This window comes from Nothobranchius furzeri, chromosome 3, assembly GCF_043380555.1.
Source record: "Nothobranchius furzeri strain GRZ-AD chromosome 3, NfurGRZ-RIMD1, whole genome shotgun sequence".
NCBI lineage: Eukaryota > Metazoa > Chordata > Actinopteri > Cyprinodontiformes > Nothobranchiidae > Nothobranchius > Nothobranchius furzeri.
Window position 1 is genome coordinate 72,309,080 of NC_091743.1, and position 19,422 is coordinate 72,328,501.

At 42.3% G+C, this 19,422-nt stretch overlaps 1 protein-coding gene across 17 annotated transcripts in view; it reads left to right on the forward strand.

The window, feature by feature from the left end:
* ptprt (protein tyrosine phosphatase receptor type T) overlaps nt 1-19,422 on the forward strand; it is a 345,765-nt gene that overhangs the window by 44,194 nt on the left and 282,149 nt on the right. For all 17 annotated transcript variants that reach the window (XM_054732036.2, XM_054732027.2, XM_054732015.2 and 14 more), the window contains exon 2: nt 12,403-12,528. In XM_054732036.2, coding sequence (XP_054588011.1) covers nt 12,403-12,528 — 126 coding nt within the window. The remainder of the gene's footprint in view (nt 1-12,402; nt 12,529-19,422) is intronic.

Consider the following 19,422-nt stretch of genomic DNA (forward strand, 5'->3'; position numbering starts at 1 on the left):
AAATGCTCCTCTGTGCCTGTTGTCTCTAGAGTTTACATAATTTTATTTTATTTTTTTTGGAGTGTAAAGCAGTTTAAATTGTGTTTTACAGTTTCTGCTCCTGGTTCTACTCTTCCGGTGGGTAAAAGAGTGTCTCAAAGCAGCAGAAACCCAATGGCAGTTATTTATTATTATCATTATCATTAAATGTATTTTTTGTTCTAGGTTATTTGCCTACAGTAAGGGCCACGTCTGCAGGCGATGTCACACAAAGTGGGCGTCGTCTCTGGGAACAGAAAGTAGTCCTTTTTCACAGCTGAAACGTAGCCACTAACAAGTTAGCGATCTGACTGTAGTTAACTCATCTGTAACTTTTCTGACATCGTAACAAATTAAACCTGAACAGCAGTTCCTGTAAAACGTTTTAATTACATTGTTTCTAATTGGGTAAACTCCATTATAATGAAAAACTTCACATCATTTTCTATCAAGAAACACAGCTTCCTTACTAAAGCCTAAAGCTGGACATAATTTCTGCTGTTTTGGCTCAGCGACTGATTATTCATTGACTTAATAATATTTAATAGGATCAAAATGCTGAAAGTTGCTGAAACATGTGAGAGGCGTGTGCTCTAAAGGGGAGATGGACGTTGTTTCTCTGGTGATGGATGACTCACCATGAGCACTAAGGGAAGCATGTATCGTTTATTAATGATTCATGTTACACAGCCAGAGTTCACGTTTCAGATCATGGGCGTTAGAATAATGACTTGATGAAGATTTTCTTACAAGAGACAACTCTGTCTTAGAAAAACTCTGCAGGCAGAGAAAGGGAACTTAAAGCAAACATGATGCTTTTGCTTGATCATGCATGTTTTTGTTCTGTGGGAGGAAACCCATCATGCACGAAGAACACACTATCTCCATGTAGAAGGGCCATTGCCTGGATTCAAACCTGCAACCTTTTTGCTCTGAAGCATCAGAGCTACCAACTACATCAACAAGCAGCATGAAACAAATGTAACTTTAGAAGCCGAAGCCTAATGCAGGAATAAGAAAAAAACATTATTACACACACACACACACACACACACACACACACACACACACACACACACACACACACACACACACACACACACACACACACACACACACACACACATCAGATCCATGGTGCTCTGTTTCTGAAATAAGCGTGTTTTCAGACATGGAAGCTGTGTGTGTGTGTGTGTGTGTGTGTGTGCGTGCACGTGCGCGTGCGTGCGTGTGTGTGTGTGTGTGTGTTACAGACTCCTGCAACTGGATCAGCATCACTGATCCAAACAAACTGGAGCATGGCTGCGAGCCACCGGGCTCCCGTTCCTCCTGTTGGTGTTTATGTAAAGTCGGAACGCTGATATTGAATATTGATGGATTCCCTTCAGCCCTCCCTCCTCTCCCTGTTTAGCGCTCCGTTCTAACGAGATCACTTTGATTTCTTTTCATTTCTAATGAGATCACAGAAGAGCGAGGGGGCAATAAAGGCTAATTATCTCAGTATTGATTAATTCATAGCTGCTATTTTTATATCTTTTACCAGTTTTACTGGATTTCAGCGTCTGCTGGAGGATGTTTTCCTCAAAAGGAATGCAGACCGAAGATGAGTTGTTTTCATTTAATCTCCCAGTTGGTAAAAGTTTTCCTCGGAGAGCAGCAATCAAAGTGATGTCTGAAACCTCCTGAGCTGTACGGTTGGAACAGGAAAGAGCTGAGTGGTCCAGGGAAGTCCTAAAACCTGAACCCACCTGGATGTGAAATATTCCTCATGATTCCAGTCAGCACCCGGAGGAACCCTGACCACATTCAGTTTGAGTTTTGAGTTTCAGCTGCCGGTTAAAACTGCTGAAATACCAGTTAGTGTGAAGTTCATCAGACTGAAGCTCTGTTAGTTTCTACAAGGGCATCATTTAAATACTCATCAGGTTTAATGTAAATGTCACAAGATCATTTTATACATTCATGTGAGAAAATTGTGTTAACCGCTGAAAGGTTCTGTCACTCATCTGGTTCAGGGTTGTCCTTGGAATATCCAGAAAGGATGGGTTTGGAATTTACCCCGTTTTTTCTGTAGGTCAGGACAGAGCTTAAAGGGATATTCCTGACAGGAAATTCAGTTGTGAATGTGTAGGCAGCTTGCTGAGCAGCCTCTGTTCAGAGAAACAGTCAGTGCATCATTCCTGCAGGAAGTAGACAAACGACTAGTCTTAAGACTCCAGTCACAGCAGTTCATGTGATACTTTAGAGACTTTATTGTTCTGAGATGGAACTTTGCTTTATACATGGAATTCTGTGATTATTTACATGGAATTCTCTAAATCTTGATGTGGAATTCTGTGGTCATTTATATGAAGTTCTTGGGTTGTTTACATGAATCCTGTGAACTTTTTGGATATAATTCTTAAGTTTTCTACATGGAAATCCATCTGAGTTTATGAGCTAGTAGTTTGTCTTCATGGATCCATCGTCTGAAACATCTGTTTGATGTTCTCAAACAGCCGAGTAGGTTTCCTCTGGAAAAATATTCCAATGAGAAATCACATTTAAAAAGTTTTTATGCAAACCTTTTAAAAACAGTGAGTCATACAGTAATAAATGTCATTTTCTGCACAAATAAAACATGCTGCTGTTTAACACCATCAGCAGTATCGTCTCTCCTGCCTCTCTTACAGCCTCCATCCACTCTGTTGCTGACTGAGAACTTTCTGTCTTTCTTTGTGGACAAAGTCAATAAGGTCAGATCTAGCATCTCTCCTTCAGCCTTGTCGCTGCCTCTCCCGACTCCAACCAGGCCCATCATCCTAGATAGCTTTGCTCCTGTTTCTTTGCCTGAGTTAACCAAACTAGTTAACTCTATGAAGACCTCTGCATGCCCCCTCGACATCTTACCCTCATCTTTGTTTAAAAGTGCTTTTCAGTCCATCGGTCCCAGCGTGCTCTCTATAATTAATGCTTCTCTGGTTTCTGGTCAGGTCCCTGCTTACTTTAAGAACGCTGTAATCCACCCGCTTCTTAAAAAAACGAGTCTTGACCCCTCTCTCCATAGCAGCTTCAGACCCATCTCCAAATTTACGTTCATCTCCAAGATCTTGGAAAAGGTTGTGGCTAAACAATTCACAGCTGCTCTTGATGAACATAACATCTATGATAGCTGCCAGTCCGGTTTCGTAGAGCTCATTCTACTGAAACAGCTCTTCTTAGGGTCTCTAATGACCTTCTGACTCACAGTGAAGCAGGGGACTGTTCTGTTCTGGTCCTGCTGGACCTGACTGCAGACTCTGACACTGTTGACCATCACCTGCTACTGGAGAGGCTGAGAGACTGGGTAGGCCTATCAGGAACTGCCCTGGAGTGGTTCTCCTCGTATCTTTCTGAGCGCTCCTTTTCTGTGGCTGTCTCCAAGTTTAGGTCCTCCACCACCTCTCTTACCCATGGTGTCCCACAAGGTTCTGTGCTGGGGCCTCTACTCTTCCTGGAACTCTCTCCCCCTCAGCCTGAGATCAGTGGACTCAGTGGTCTCCTTTAAATAGCAGCTGAAAACTCACCTGCTCAGGCTGGTTTTTGTGTTACCTTCATCACCCTCTCCTTGTTCTGCTCTCCCTACCTGTTCCACCTTCCTCAGGATCCACTGATTTCCCTCTTTCCTATTCACTCTCTCTCTTTCTTTACACTTTTAATTAGAAGTGTCTATTTTTTGCTCATTTTAAATATATTTGTAATCATTTTCTAAATTCTTTTTTATATTTTTACAGTTTTTGTTTTTGTGAAGCGCCTCGTGATTTTTATCTCTAGAGGCGCTATAGAAAAGATCTTTTCTTTGTCTTCTTCTTTATTTGGCTTTTGTCTCAACTCAGCATGTTTCATTCTTTAGTTGCTCCTTATTTATTTACATATTCATGAAGATTAAAGTCATTTTGAGGGGATTTTTCTGCGTCTCAGTCTGATTCCTTTGGTCCAACCATCGACATATGGACAATGGGTTTCCATAGGCTCCAATAACACGTTTTTGAAGATAAATGGGAGGTGGCCACCACCGCCATTTTGACCGTGTCACAGGTTCCTTCAAGCCCAGACAATAGGTAGCAACCTAGCTACAACCGGAGTTAACTGTGCACAACACCAGAGCTTCTGAGTCAGAGATACGCCGGGCTGACTGCTGGGTAAAACCGGGTGGAACACATAGGTCTCGGAGACCTCCACAAGCCGGCAGCTGCACAGCAGACAAGCGCCGGAGAGAACCGGGTGGAAAGGTTTCCATCCCAGAGCTCCACAAGCCGTCAGTCCGCCGCAGCAGACAAGCGCCGCTGCGGTCTGAGATGCGCAGAGCTGCTGCTGGGGGAGAACCAGGTGGAAAGGTTTCCATCCAGAGCTCCACAAGCCAGCAGCCCGTGTAGCAGACAAGGGCCGCGGCGATCAGAGATGCGGCGAGTTGCGGGGAGGGGAGAACGGGTGGAAAACATTGGTTTCCATCTGAGAGCTCCACAAGCCGGCAGCCCGCGCAGCAGACAGAAGCCGCAATCAGACAGAGATGCGCCGTGCTTCAGGGAGGGGAGAACTGGGTGGAAAACATCGGTCTCCCGAGAGCTGCACAAGCCGATAGTCGGAACCCAGCTCCACCAACATGTTATATTTCAACCCATTTTCTAAAGTGCAGCATTATGTTAAATGCACTGGGTTTTACCCTATTACATTTAAATTTCATGGTTAGCTAGCTCAGCTAGTGCAAGAGCGTCAGTGACCTAAAATACATACATATAATTTTACTTACTGAAAAAAATGAAGTGGAGACTCCTTGGACGCTCTATTAGTGCAATTAATGCCACAGAAAGTCATTTTGTCCAACAATTGCACACATAATATCCAAAAAGAACGCACAAACGCTACAACTAATGGTCTAAATTGAGAGACTGAAAATGACTGAACAGTTTTCAGGCGAGGCCGAGGCTCTACCGAGGCATTTCCCCGGAGCTAGCTCTGTGGTCATGTGATGCTCATTAATTATATAGAATTTTAGACTTTTAATACACTTAAACAGAAGAGAGTGAAAACAATTCACTCCCCTCAGAGTTGTCATGAGTGTAAACTAAATCATTTAAACCAAAAACATGTTTTGGTACCAGGCTGTAAACATGTTTATTTCTGCTGTGAAATTGGTATTTTTAACATGGGAGCCAATGAGGATTTGCTCGCTTCTGACACCAGCCCCCAGTGGATGAGGGTGGAACTGCAATTTATTTCACCTCCGCATTGGACTCAATTTCTGTCCCGTATTGTGGGTTCTTGGGTCCAACAGAGGTTTTCTCTCCATGAGTTGAAGTGATAAAGAGATGAAGATTTATTCCTGCGGTTCTGATCGGGTCCAATCTCAGTCATGGCATCAGATGATTACAGGAACAAAAAAGCAGACCGAATCAGCCAATGTTTTTTGGTTTAATTAAATGAAATGGTGACATTCTCCCATTTCAAATACTTCAAAACAAATTAAACTGCTCGTGTCTCAAAGCATATATCTACTGTGTGTGTGTGTGTGTGTGTGTGTGTGTGTGTGTGTGTGTGTGTGTGTGTGTGTGTGTGTGTGTGTGTGTGTGTGTGTGTGTGTGTGTGTGTGTGTGTGTGTGTGTGTGTGTGTGTGTGTACTGCTCGAGGCTAACGGTGAAAGCTAATGTAGTGGAAAATGTGTCTGAGCAGGGCCATGAAATAATGATGAGACACTGTGACTTAATCATGTTGACACATAAAGCTTTCTCTTCATCTCGCTCACTTCATTCCTCATTTTTCTTTCTTCTCTTCAGCCTGTGTGACTTAATCTGGCTCTTTCAGACCACGCTGACAACTTAATTAGTGATATAATAACGATAATAATAAAACCAAACTGGCAGCTAAAAGCTGCTTTTAAATGAAAGGAAAATAAACTAAACCCAATGTAAACAATTGGACATTTGGTATCATATGTTTTATGACCTTAATGAGGAAATGTATGCATTTTTATTGCATCAAGTAGTATCCCATTAAAGTTCTGTTCAACTTCAGATCAAACAAACGGCTCTTTTTTCACTTTTAAGAAGAACAAGAAACAATCTTTGTATAAAGCACCTCTCAAGGTAATGATGTCAAGGCCCTTCACAAGAACAAAACGGATAATATATAGTTTTAAACTACTTTTTAAAAGAATACTAGAAAGTTTCCTGCTCCTCTGCCCTACTGGTTGAAAGTGGAATTACAACTGTGGTAAATTATAGATGATTAATGACTCGCACTTGTATAGCGCCTCTCAGAGTAAGGATTCCAAAGCGCATTACGCTACAGTGTATCATTCATCCACTCACGCACGCATTCACACACTGATGGTGATGAGCTACGATGTAGCCACAGCTGCCCTGGGGCACACTGACAGAGGCGAGGCTGCCGAGCACAGGCGCCACCAGTCCCTCCAACCACCACCAGCAGGCAAAGTGGGTTAAGTGTCTTGCCCAAGGACACAACAGCAGAATTCTCTGTCCAGCGCCGGGATCAAACCTGCAACTTTCCGATTACTGGTCAATCCGCTCTAACTGTTGAGCTACTGCTGCTCTAAACAACCCTGCTGTAGCCTGCTGTAGCTAGCGCTAACAACAAGCTAACACTGACATGAGCCAACTAATACTAAAAAAGCAGTAAGTAAAATGACCCACACTGTTGGTCCAGTAACAACAAAGCCAGGTCACCATCAGTCTGATTTTGTAGTCTCCTTTAGCTTCGATGTTCACCTTAGTTTTAGCTCTCTGCTTTGCCCACAAAGACATTACCCTTTTACTTTTATATCCAGATGCCGGCATGATGTCAATAGAAAAAGCAAATTACTTCTTTTTCTTCTTCTTGTGCTTCTTATTCACAACCAGCTAATTGAAAATGCTAACTGCCTGCATAACAGCTAACAGCCTTAAAGCAGGTAGACTGCCTCCTACGACACCTACCTGCTCCACAAAACTGACAGCAGTGTTATAAGAAATGAAACTGGTCAGGTTTCTCTCAACAATCACTGAAATCAATGTTAAAGTGCTAACTTAAAGTGAAAAAAAAAAACTATCTGATGTTACTTTGAAGGAGACCACTGAGTCTACTGATCTCAAGCTCAGGGGGAGAGAGGTCCAGAGCCTGGGGGCCACAGCAGCAAATTATCTGTCACCTTTGATCTTTAACCTGGTTTGCTGCACAAACAGTAGGCTTTGGTCACTGGACCTCAGGGACCTGCTGGGGGTGTAGGGACTAAAGCCTGGTTTATGCTTCTCCGTCAGCTCCGCAAGGGACAGACATGCACGGATTGACGGAAGCGTTTTGCTCTCATACTTCTCCGTCTCCTGGGGAGTGTTGCAAAGCAATTGCCCGGCAGGACCACAGAGGGCGTAGCGCTGTTCTATGGTATCATGTCATGTATCGGTCCAAGATCATGTGTTTATATTGTGTTTTTTGTGTATATAAGAGACTTTTAACACGGACATATTTGTCTCTCATTCTCCCACCTCTTCATGCGCTCCCCACCTCTAAACCCACGTTTCCTGTCATTTCCATCCACAAATAAAACGCTTGCTACGCATCTTTTCACTCCTCTAGTCACGGGAGGATTAAACATTCATATTTTTAGAGTTTATTCGCGAGGTATTCTTCAAGCTTCTCCGTGTCTGCTGCTAGTTAAACTCGGCTCTCTTTGCAATGGCGGCGCTGTAAACAACAGCGGCGTCCTGACCAATCACAAGCTTGCGTAATCCGTTTCGTTCGACGGATGTTTAAAAAAGTGGGCTCGACTCCGTACGTACTTGCGTGCCTGCCGGATCCTTACGCAAGGACGGATAATGGCGTTGCGTGTCTCCGCACTGACGCAGACGGAGAAGCATAAATCAGGCTTAAGAAGATCATCGATGTATGATGGTGCTTGTCCATGTAAGGCCCTAAAGACCAGAACCAGGATCTTGAAATGAACCCTGAAGTTGACTGACAGTCAGTGAAGCTGGAGGAGAAGCGGGGTGATGTGGGTGTATTCGGAGGACTTGGTCAGAAGCCGAGCACAGGCATTCTGAACCACCTGCAGACGGTTCAGGGAGGTTTTGCTCAGACACGTGAAAAGAGCGTTACAGTAGTCTAAGCGTGAGGAGATAAAGGTGTGGAGAACTGTCTCAGGTTCAGAACGGGACAGAATGGGACTCACCCTAGCAATGTTGCTGAGATGGAAGAAGGGAGAGTGAACAAGAGAACTGACATGAGAATCCAGGATGAGAGCTGGGTCAAAGGTCAAACCACAACCTCTCTTCCGGCACTCGCAGAGTACAGACGCTTCTGCTCTTGCTCTCTTATCTTTTTTTCCCAAGGCTCTTTGTCCTGTCTGCCTACAGAGTGCTTCTCTGCATTTCTTCTGGAAATCCCTATTTTTTTGGAAAATGGACTTAATTAACTGGTCATTCAACGCGATTGATAAAATTTTTTCTAGGATGAGAATGGAGGAGGGGGCTCCTAATTGCCCTCAAGGGACACACGCAGCGGGATATGCGCTCGATTCCTGGAAAGAGTGGAGGATCGTTTGCCTCTCTCAGTTGTCCATTGAGGATGTTGAAGATATGTGGATATTTGGCCTGATGATCACTGGATTTCTTCTGATTGGAGTGGGAGGATATCTGGTTTTCCGGGAATTTAGGCAGACGGGAGCGATTGGAGGGCGAACCGCACCCACGGAAGGCACCGCCCGGGCGGATGCCTCACAGACTGGGACGTTACTCGAGGTGAACCGTAAGCTGGACAATGTCCTAGCTGCGTTACTGGTATTAGTGAGCAAAATGGATGTCATCTCGCAGAGGGTCACCGGATGGTGTGGAGATGTTTAAAACCTAAATTGGCTTCACTGGAGGACTTGAATGATTGGTTACAGACTGAAGGTAGAGAGAAAAATTATCTCTGCCTGACCTAAACAAAGTCTTGTTATCCAAATCTGACGCCAAGGCAGCCTTCAAGCTGCTAACAACAACCCCCACGAAGGAAAGAATTCAGACAGATGCTGTGAAAACCCGTCCAACACCCACCCCGCCTTCGGATTGTGGACTAGGGTTGTCACGGTAACCGGTATAGCGGTAAACCCCGGTAAAAAAGTTGACAATAAAAATAACCGTCCAGTTTTTAAAAAACTATATTATCTCGGTGGGTTTACCGTGGCCGCGGTTTCGGTGCGATGACCCTTACCAGCCACCGTCGCTTCAGCTGAAGTTCCCGCGGCGCGCACACGCACTTTTTAGTTTGCAACGGCACCAAAACTTTGAAGCTGAAATAATGGCCGAAGGAGGAGACGGCAGCGCCCAGGACATCCATCAGCCCTCAAAGAAGACTAAATTGGAAGTATGGGCATATTTTGGATTTCTGAAAAATGCTGAGGGACAGTTAATAGAAGACGGCTATCCCGTTTGCAGAACGTGCAGGAAACAAGTGTCTGCAAAAGGCAACAACACTTCAAATCTAATGGCACATCTGCGTGACCATCACCCACGTCTCTACAGCCAGTGCAAGGTAGGTTAACATTAACATTTTAGCTTAAATGCATGACGTGAGGACTTTTGGCTGAGGGAGAATGCAACGAGTCACTATATACTGCAGCCGCAGCGTCCTCTGCCAGCATTTAAACCGTGTCACGGACACCCTGTTTCTGGATGAAGCATCTTATTTGTTGATGATGAAGAGAAATATACAATTAGTTCCTTGTCATTGGTTTGTTTACTTATTCAATGCCATTTATACTTGAACGTTTGGATTTGATTACATAGTGTAGTAGTTATTTTAGTAATTTGTTTAAAGTGGCTATTTATTTTAAATACATATTTTTTTAAGGTTGACTTGTACAGTGCTCAAGTCAAGTGTGGACTGGAGTTTTAGATTTTCATTTTGATAATGAAGAAAACAAGTGTATGAGAAAACAAGTGGTGTTTCTTTGATTTGTTTACATATTGTTTATGTTTCGAATGTTTGGATTTGTATAATTTAAACCTGCACTGACTACTGTAACATGTTCCAGAAAAATAAGCTATTTGTTCCTTTACTTGTGAAAAGTTGCACTTTTGCTAAGGCTTTGTGTTATTTTAGCTTTAATAAACACTGTTAAACCTTTTCAGAACTATTTCAGTTTGTGTAGAACAGGACTATCAATGCTTTCTGAACATATGCAACACCGTTTAAAAAATACCGCGATAATACCGAAAACCGTGATAATTTTGGTCACAATAACCGTGAGGTTAAATTTTCATACCGTGACAACCCTATTGTGGACTTCTGCCTAGCTAGGTCATCAGTCTGCAGGACTCAATGTGCTCTGCGCTCCTCCCAAGATCTCCCTCCCACCTGTGGCTACAGTTGGCTGAGCGCCATGCAGGGCTGCTCCCGCTGGGGAAACAAGATCCCAGACCCCACCCCCCCGCCTCCCTATTGGAGTCTCATGTTGTGAACTGTGATGTTCGTGCTTATATGTTTGAGGCGTTTTTTTTGCATAGTAAAGCTACGCCCTGCCTGGAGTAACTCTGGTATGCTTTTTTTTCCTTCCCCCAACTCATCCTCATGTATGTAATCTCCTTTTCATCTAATGAAATGCTGGCGGCGTGTGCACACGCAGCGGCTTCTCTCTCTCTCTCCCGTTCTTTATCGAGAGTTTGAGAGTAACGTAATTTAATTTCTCTGTATGTCCTGTACATGTGGTAGAATTGACAATAAAACTGACTTTGACTTTGACAACTGATTGCTGTTGGTGCAAAATGCAGCAGCTAGGTTTCTGCCTGGTACAAGTGGGAGGGACCACATCACCCCAGTGCTGACAGACTTACACTGGCTACCAGTCTGTTTTAGAATAAATTTAGAGGTTTTAGTCTTTGTTTTTAAAGTTTTATCTGGGGAGGCGTAAGTATCTTAAGCCACTTGTAAACTGCCATGCTCCAATACATTCACTGAGGTCTGCAGACCAGTGTCTGCTGTCTACCCCAAGCTATAACCTTGAAACGCGAGGTGGGTGAGCAGGGGCGGATTTAGGACTGAAGAAGATCCGGGGCTTAACACACACACACACACACACGCACGCGCGCACACACACGTGACACGCACTAGTCAACATCATATATGTCTTGTACCACAAAATTTTTAATCTGAAGCTACAAATTAAGCATTTTCAGGGCAAAATATTGTTCCTGTTAGTGTTTAGTGTGAGATGCTAGTAAATATTCCCTTTCTTTCTCCAACCACTTTACCTGATAAGCTAACTTTAGGCAAAGCAGCACAACAAATATTTTCAAATAAGACTCACAAACCTGAGTCAACACCAGTCTCATCAAAGCTGGGGTTCTGTTGTTGTACTTTTTTCTAAAAAACATCCTTATGTCCATCGTCACACATGCGTTTCAGGCAGACTGTAGAAGAAGCCGGCTGCAGAAGGGCTTCTTCTTCAGTGGTGGAGGCTCAGGCAGGCTGTATACAAACTACTGCCAGCTGTCCCCCCTCTGTTGAACTTTGGTACTGCATGTTACTTCCGCGATTTAGATCCGGGGCTTTTCATGAAACATCTGGGGCTTCAGCCCAAGTAGCCGGGCCTAACGCCGCCCCTGTGGGTGAGCCTTTTCGGTAGTTGGGCCTCGGTTGTGGAACAGCTCCATCACTTGCGTTTTTTAAATCTAGGATAAATACACATTTTTATTCATTAGCTTTAAATTAGGCAGGTTTGTTTCTTAGTTGTATTTGCAGTTGTGTAAATTGATGATGATGATGATGATGATGATGATGATGAAGATCCCTAACAGAGGGTTTGGTGTGAGAAACAAGCTGACCAGCTTGTCTGGGGCATGGATGAGGATCTCAGTCTCATCTTCATTCAGCTGTAGAGATTTCCCAGCCATCCAGGTTACAATAAAGTCTAGAGCACTTATGTAATGTTTTGCAAGTGGTCGCTTTTAATAAATTGTCAATAAAATGTAAATGTATTCAAAAATATTGATAATCCATATTTTATTGGAAAATTACACAGGTGTGTAACAGCTGCAGCTTAGACATCTCATGGGGCTTAAAGGAAAAGTGCAGTTGGATGTCATCTGCTTAAAGATGGTAGGAGATTCCTTTAAAAGAGCTCATGATGTGCTGTAGAGGAGGAAGAGTAAAGGCCCCAGCACAGAAGCTTGTGGGACACCATGACAGAAATTCTGAACGTTGGGACATGAAAGGAAAGTTTTTCTCTTTTAATTAGTAAATTGAGTTTTTTTTTAAAAGTAGTAAAAAGAGTAATCCATGACTCACTGGTCTGCTAATGTTTCTAAGTGAATGCTGGTTGTCATGACTTTTTAGGCTTTTTCCCACCTTCTGCTCCACGTCATTAATTCCAATCATTTCCTCTGTTTTCAGGTGGCTGTTCGTTTGAAGAGTCTTACAGCAGCTGTGGGTACAGCGTGTCACTGGGAACCAATGGATTTACTTGGGAACAAGTCAACTCCTGGGAAAAACCCACCATGGACCCGGCTCTTCCAACAGGTAGGTTCCTACATGTTTTGATCTTCACCTTTAGGGAGACTTGGAGTGATGGTGAGACACTTGGATCAATTGGGATTAATCAGATGAACTGGTTTGGTTCTGCTCACTTTAGTTTTATTGAGGTTTTTTTTAATTAGCTCCTCATTCATTGGGAATAACTTGACAGAAAAAGGATAAGTTTTTGAGATGAAGAAAAATGCAAAATTATCAAAAATTGGGCTAATGCCACCACGTCAAATTCAGTGCGCTAGCTAGCACATGTCCTAATTGATTATATCTTCACCATTTTTGAAGATAAAACAATGAGACTCTAGACCCTTACAAAGTATGAACGGTAAGCTTTATCTACTAGATTTTGTTTGGATTCACCAATAGGGGGCGCTAAAGAGTCAAAAAGTTTGTTTGAGCGAAGCGGCTGGATGGATTTTCACAGAACTTGGCAGATATGCTAATCATAGGACCCTTAAGCTATATTTTGAAAATGATTAAAAAGTGGGCGTGGCTTATAGGCTTTAAAATTTTTCGCCCTTTAACTCATGAAAAATATATATTTTGTACAGAAAGTTGCAAATCCTTTCAGTCATAGTGACATCTACAAAATGACGTTAAAATTTAATCTGATAAATTTCTGGTTTTTAATAATTTATTTTTAGGACACATTTAAATAATAGTGCTGGTTTAGTTGCCCACATTTCTAACATAAATACTGAGTTTTTTATCCAATTCTGACATTTTCCACATCAGGAGAAAAACAGATCTTTCTCTTTAAATCTCTCCTTCCATCTATCTGAGTTGGCGGACTCAGTAAGTTGACGTGACCTCAGCTGGTTTCTCTTCCGTCGTCAAACGCCAAATGGCAATCAGGCGGTGTGTCTATCCATCTCATTTCTGACCTTTTTGACCTCCATATATCGCCTACAGTCTCACTTTCTCACTCAGCTCATACTGTCCCTCACAGCCTTTTCACACGTCTTCTCTCTGTTTCATCCTTACTTTATCTCTGCATCTTGATCCACCTCCGTCTTCGTTTTTTTCCAGTTTGACTGACGTGACCGTTTGTCAGATACAGTTTGACCAAAGCAGTAATACATATTCAGGACTAGGATGATTATTTGAGAGCCACAATACTTTTTTTTAATCTCTTTATCCTTAAACTGAAGACATTTATAATCCAAAACAAGTTCAGTTAGGTTTGAACCAAATCCACAGCAATCACATCAAATAAACCAAGTCAGATTTGGGTCAGTAAAGTTATAATTGAGCTATTTTATTTGAACACACTAAATTTGTCTCTTAATATTAATACATTTCCAAGTTGTTTTTTGTTTCACTTTTGTGCCATTTGTGAAACTGAATAAAAATGCTAAAATGATTTATTCTTTCTACAAAATCTTATCTCCAGGCTTTAAAAGTGGTCTTCTTTCTGCAGTTATAGGAAAAGTTTGAATTCAAAATGAATATTTTTTACTTTATGGTGACTATTCTTATCTTTACTGGTGTATTTTTACTGTGAGCAGATGAGTGGGAATCTGTTGCTCACTCTGTCAGATTACCAGCCTTTAATGGTGTTATAATCTGCTGTCCGGTTCCCAGGGTTGAAGATAAACACTAACAGACAACTGGTCTCCAGGATTGTGTTTTTATTTGCTTTCTGGCTGATGGAAACTCTTTTTTTATTGGTTGAATGCCACATGAATACCAGAGGATTAAAGTCTAGCTTCCTGTCAGTCAGAGGCTAAACTGTTTTATAAGCTGCGATAATGTTCCATCCTATTATCTCTCCGTCTTGTCAGTCAGAGCTCCCATACATCATCATCATCTTTATCTCTCGTCTAATTTTCTCTCCATCAGGCAGAAACCTGCCAGCAGTGAAGATCTGATACGATCTAACCATTTTAACGTCTCGCTCTCAGCACGGCCGCCTCTTGTCAGTTAACCATCTCATCCGTCGGTGGTGGGCGGCGGCTGTCAAGCGTGATCGCCATCACGGCTCGTGATCTCTCCTCGTGGTAGACAAGCGATGGGCCGATCGCCGCTCTGACGGTGGTGGGTCTGATGGAACCGGACAGGAACAAATGGTCTGATTCTTCTTCTTAGAGTTGGTCATTGTTTTAACTTTGTTGGGTTAACTTGCAGGCATCTTTATTAAAGAATCAGAGCATCAATCAACCCAACAGTAAAGCTGACAGACATTTTCATTTAATCAGACTTATATCTGCAGAGACTCACACAGCCGTTGTTATTTTTCTCTTGTTTAAATGAATATTTATTCAGATACGTTTGTCATGTAGCTCCAAGCTAAATGTTAAATGTATCACTCAAATCATAACATCTTGAAAGTAAAATTTATTTATTTATTGTTTTATTTAGTTTATTCATTTAACTTTTAATTCCTTTTAATTCAGATTAAAATAATGTTGATATACATTCCTAAACTGCGTTAGTGAAAAATGTTTTTTTTTTTTCAAATAAAAGTCTGAGGACTCGAGGGGAAAGAGAGAGTTCTCCAATCTCTGGGAATTAGAATTGTTTCTACCTCAATGAGAACATTTATCTAATCTAATCAACTTTAACTTCTCAAATGTGTTTGATAATCAACAGGTAGAAAAAAATCTGTTTCGATGTGTAAATTATACGATTCAATCCTTTTTTCTTAACAACCTGATAGAGACTTGGGAGAATTAAGTGTTTTCACTAGCCTAAAAAATAATTAATCCACAGTTCATTAATTAATCAGAACGTAGTAAACTAAGTGTAGAATACAGCTCAAGGGTCAGAGGTCATGATTGGTTCCTCAGCCTTGTTATTCAGGCCTTGAGGGTTTTTACCCTTAGCATAACCTTCTTCTCAGACTCAGACCGTCTCTCATACCAGACTTATATGATGTCAGGATGCTCTGCACCGCACACCAGTAAAGAGAGGTTATGACACCCTCATCGACCTGCTGCTGAGCCTTCTAATGATGGTAGTTTTGTTAGTTGTCCATGTAAGGTTAGAGGTAGGGCTGCTCGATTATGGCAAAAATAATAATCATGATTATTGTGACTGAAATTGAGATCTCGATTATTTAAGACGATTTTTCAATTTATGTTGATTTTATTTGTTTTTATTCAGTCATAAAATTGCTCAGGGCACAATCAGGACAAAAATAAATAAGAAACAAGATGATCACTAAAATAACTCCTGATTCCCAGTATATAAAGACCAATATACTTACAGCTCATAGTTTATGACCCAAGGGCTATAGACCTTGGTTTAACTCATTTAAGTCTAACCAGTACAGACCCAAATACCAATATCTTGCAAATACTGATGGCAAGAATTATACAGGGGCATTTATAACAAATGTAAATAAATTGATGTTCACAAAATGTTGCATAATACGTATTTAGTCGTGTCAAGGTGCTGTAGGAGAGTGCACTAGCACCGTGTCCTCAGAGAGATTAGTTATTAGTTATCAGCGTGAGGAACTTATTCTACCTTATTTATAAACTATTTATTTACAAGTCCATCAGTTAATGTAATAATTGTCCCAACCACAGCTGCACCCCCTACCCCCCAACCCGGTCTCAGGGGCAAGCTGCACGTGTGTTTAGCGTGCCGCACACGCACATTAGCCGTTTTTAGCGGCTCAGGAGCCCGCAGGTGCGGTGTGTGTGTCACTCACTCCGGTTAGTCCAACAGGGAGCCGGCTCTGAGAGCTGTTTCTTTAGCGACTGACACATCGCTACATCATTCCCTTTCCTAATGTCCTGAAGAACGGTCCGGAGCGCAGGCGGAGTGTTTAGCTAACCTGCAGGAAATGTCGACAGCAGTTATCCAGAAAGTAGCTAAGGGTTACCAGAGATGTTTCTGAGGTGTTCGCTAGGTATTATTAAGATTTAGAAAGTCAAGAAGGGGGTCTGAAAAGCTGTTGGAAATAGCATCAAAGTCACTAAGTTGGGAGGAGCGCTTCATTTGCAACTCAGGGCAGCGCAAGCGGGAGGAGCGAATAATCGGCTTGTTTTGTTTTTATAATCGTTCAAAAGTCAGATCGTAATTGTGATTAAAATTCGATTAATTGAGCAGCCCTAGTTAGAGGTCACAGGAATTGTGATAATAGGCTCACAGTGTCATGATGGCTTTATGTTTAAAACGGTCAGAAATAATCTTAAAGCTGTTATTTTCCATCTATAAAAAGACTAAAGCCATTGGGTCAGACGACTGACCCTTCATCTGGTCTAAATGAAGTAAACACACAAAAGAAGCACACAAAATCAGTTTTAACACATTTCTTCTTATCTCTTGTCGGGTTAATCTCTGTTATTGTGTAAAAACACAGATTTGCATGACTGCCTGGAGGAAATAATCCTCTTCTTGGTTTCATAGATGGAGTCATCATCATATAATCCTTTTTTCTTCCTACTTAATGTTGATGCGGCTGATAAGATTGTCACAGAGCATAACCCACATTTGACAGCTTGTAGTTCTGATGAGATTGGATCTTCATCTCCCACACTCACCCTCTCCACCTCCATTTACACACAGTTGTCATATAGTCCATAGCCCTGACAGCTCATAGATCTCAGAGTGAACCATGATTGGATTGGAGTCAGAGCTTCAGCTTCTTTCATCATCTCTGTATCGACAGGGTAACATTATAATCCACACCTCTGACGATTTATAGATGCAACATGATTGGACTGGGATGAGTTTTAATCTGTCTCCAATCCCACAGTTCTGGAAACTCCTAAATTAAATGTGGCAGGATGAAAACAACCAACAAAACATGATCAAACCTTAGTTTAGCTGTTGCAAACAACCACTTTGAGCTGGAGGTTTCTGAGGTGTTTTGATGTTTTTATCAGCACGTTTCAAGCTTTTTGTTTGTGTTGCGACAGATCTAAAATGTCTGACACTGAAACTTAAATTATGCCTCTTAGCAGTATAATCACAGGAGTGGATGCTTGCTTATATGTGGAAGTTATCTGGCAAATCTGGATTTGTTTTCCCCCGTAAAGAGGAAACTGTATGTGTGGCTCCATCTTTTCCTGTCTATGATCTAGTCAGAGGAGAGAGGCGGGAGCTGAGGAGAAGAGGAGATTAGACGTTTGACACTAAACATAAATAGTTATGGCTGAATAATATTCAGACAGTGTCTGAGAAGAACAGTAAGCTAATAGTCAGAGTGGACAGGAAGGATCAAGGACTCTTTCTTTTCTCATTGGGGCAGTTTGTTATGTAGCCAGCAGTAAAAATAATCAAATCAGCAATCAAACATTATACTAGGGCTGGATCGAATCATCGAATGATTTGAATAGTTCAATTAATTAAATTCCTTGATTCATTTTTTTTACTGATTTGAAGCTTTGTTAAATGTGCGCACCACAGTCTGAACATATTTTACTGATGCACATGTGGTGCTGTAAGTGCAGTGGAAGAAAATAGAGAAAGCAGCAAAGACAGAAACCATTGTAAACGGCAGAAACGGTCCAAAGTTTGGGGTCAAGAGTTAATCGTTGGTTACGTTTTGTAACCCCAGATTCTATGAGTATAGCGTAGCCCTTTAAGCCATCGCCTATTGAATTAATCCCATCCCCTTAAGCAATCATTGAAGAGCTTTTATGTACACCCACCTCCTAGGTGGGTCCTGGCCCCTTAAAGGGGCATAGCGAGCATAGCTCGTCCCCATAAGTCTTATTGAGCCCAAAGAACCAGTGGGGCCAGGATGCTTAAAGGGCTACGCTATACTCATAGAATCTGGGGTTACAAAACGTAACCAACGTTCTATTTCATATAGCTCCGCCCTTTAAGCCATCGCCTATTGGATTAAAGGCGGAGCCAGATATAGTCAACGCCCCACTGGTTCAGAACTAAACCTGAGCGGACTAAGAGGCTCCACCTAATAAACCTCTATAGCTGTCGGCGGAAGTAAACATGAGAGAACAGCTGGAGGACATGATGACAGTATATGATCAGCGCATAGCTGATGAGAATCAACCCCAAGCAACTGGTGGGAGAGAAACTGTCACAACCTAGAGGACACAATGTGACATATTGTAAGGACATGTCAACAAGGGTGTTTAAGAACACAAGGATGACAAAAACGAAACTGCAAAGTCTCTGATAAGAACTTCCAGCGACAGCTGTGATTAAGCCAAACTGTGCGTTAGCACCACATTGGTAACGAGGCTGGTGAACACATCTCTGACGTAAAACAAGTGGTGAAAATCGTGAAACAGCCATGCATATGACTGCTACAGACATTCCAGCTCGCAATGCAACAGAGGAAGAAACCGTCTGATTAGAATGTACTTTTAGTCTGACTGGAGCGTCCAAGCCAGATGAAGCATAGGTACTTGTGAAGACGTCACACAGCCAATGTGGAAGATGCTGAGATGACAGAGGTTGCCCTTTTGAACAATCACTGTAGAGAACAAACAGCTGCTGCGGAGTACACAGCTGAGCTGTGCGAAAGACTTAAGAGTCTGAGTGCACGCACTGGGCATAGCAGGTGGGATGCTGCATCTTACTCTGACACATGAGGTGAAGGAAAACCCCACCAGAGAAATGGTTCAGGACCTGAAAGAGTTTGTGATCCTCTTTAGGGTAGAATGCGGGGTTTGGGTCAGAGAACAGCTGTACACCCATCATTCCAGTTCCTGAGATAAGATGGCAAGACAGAGAGAGAAGTTAGGTCACCAATTCTCTTAAATTACGTCAAATCCAGCAACAATGCGGTTTTGAGGAACAAAACCTTTATTGGAACCTGGCCCAAAGGTTTAAAGGAAGCCTAGGACAGTCCGCGCAGAACCACAGCCAGATCCCAGTGCAGAGTCTCACATATTTGTGTACTCATCCGTACGAAAGACAGAATGTTGGCTAATGGGCAGGAGAGGAGATCAAGTTCACTCC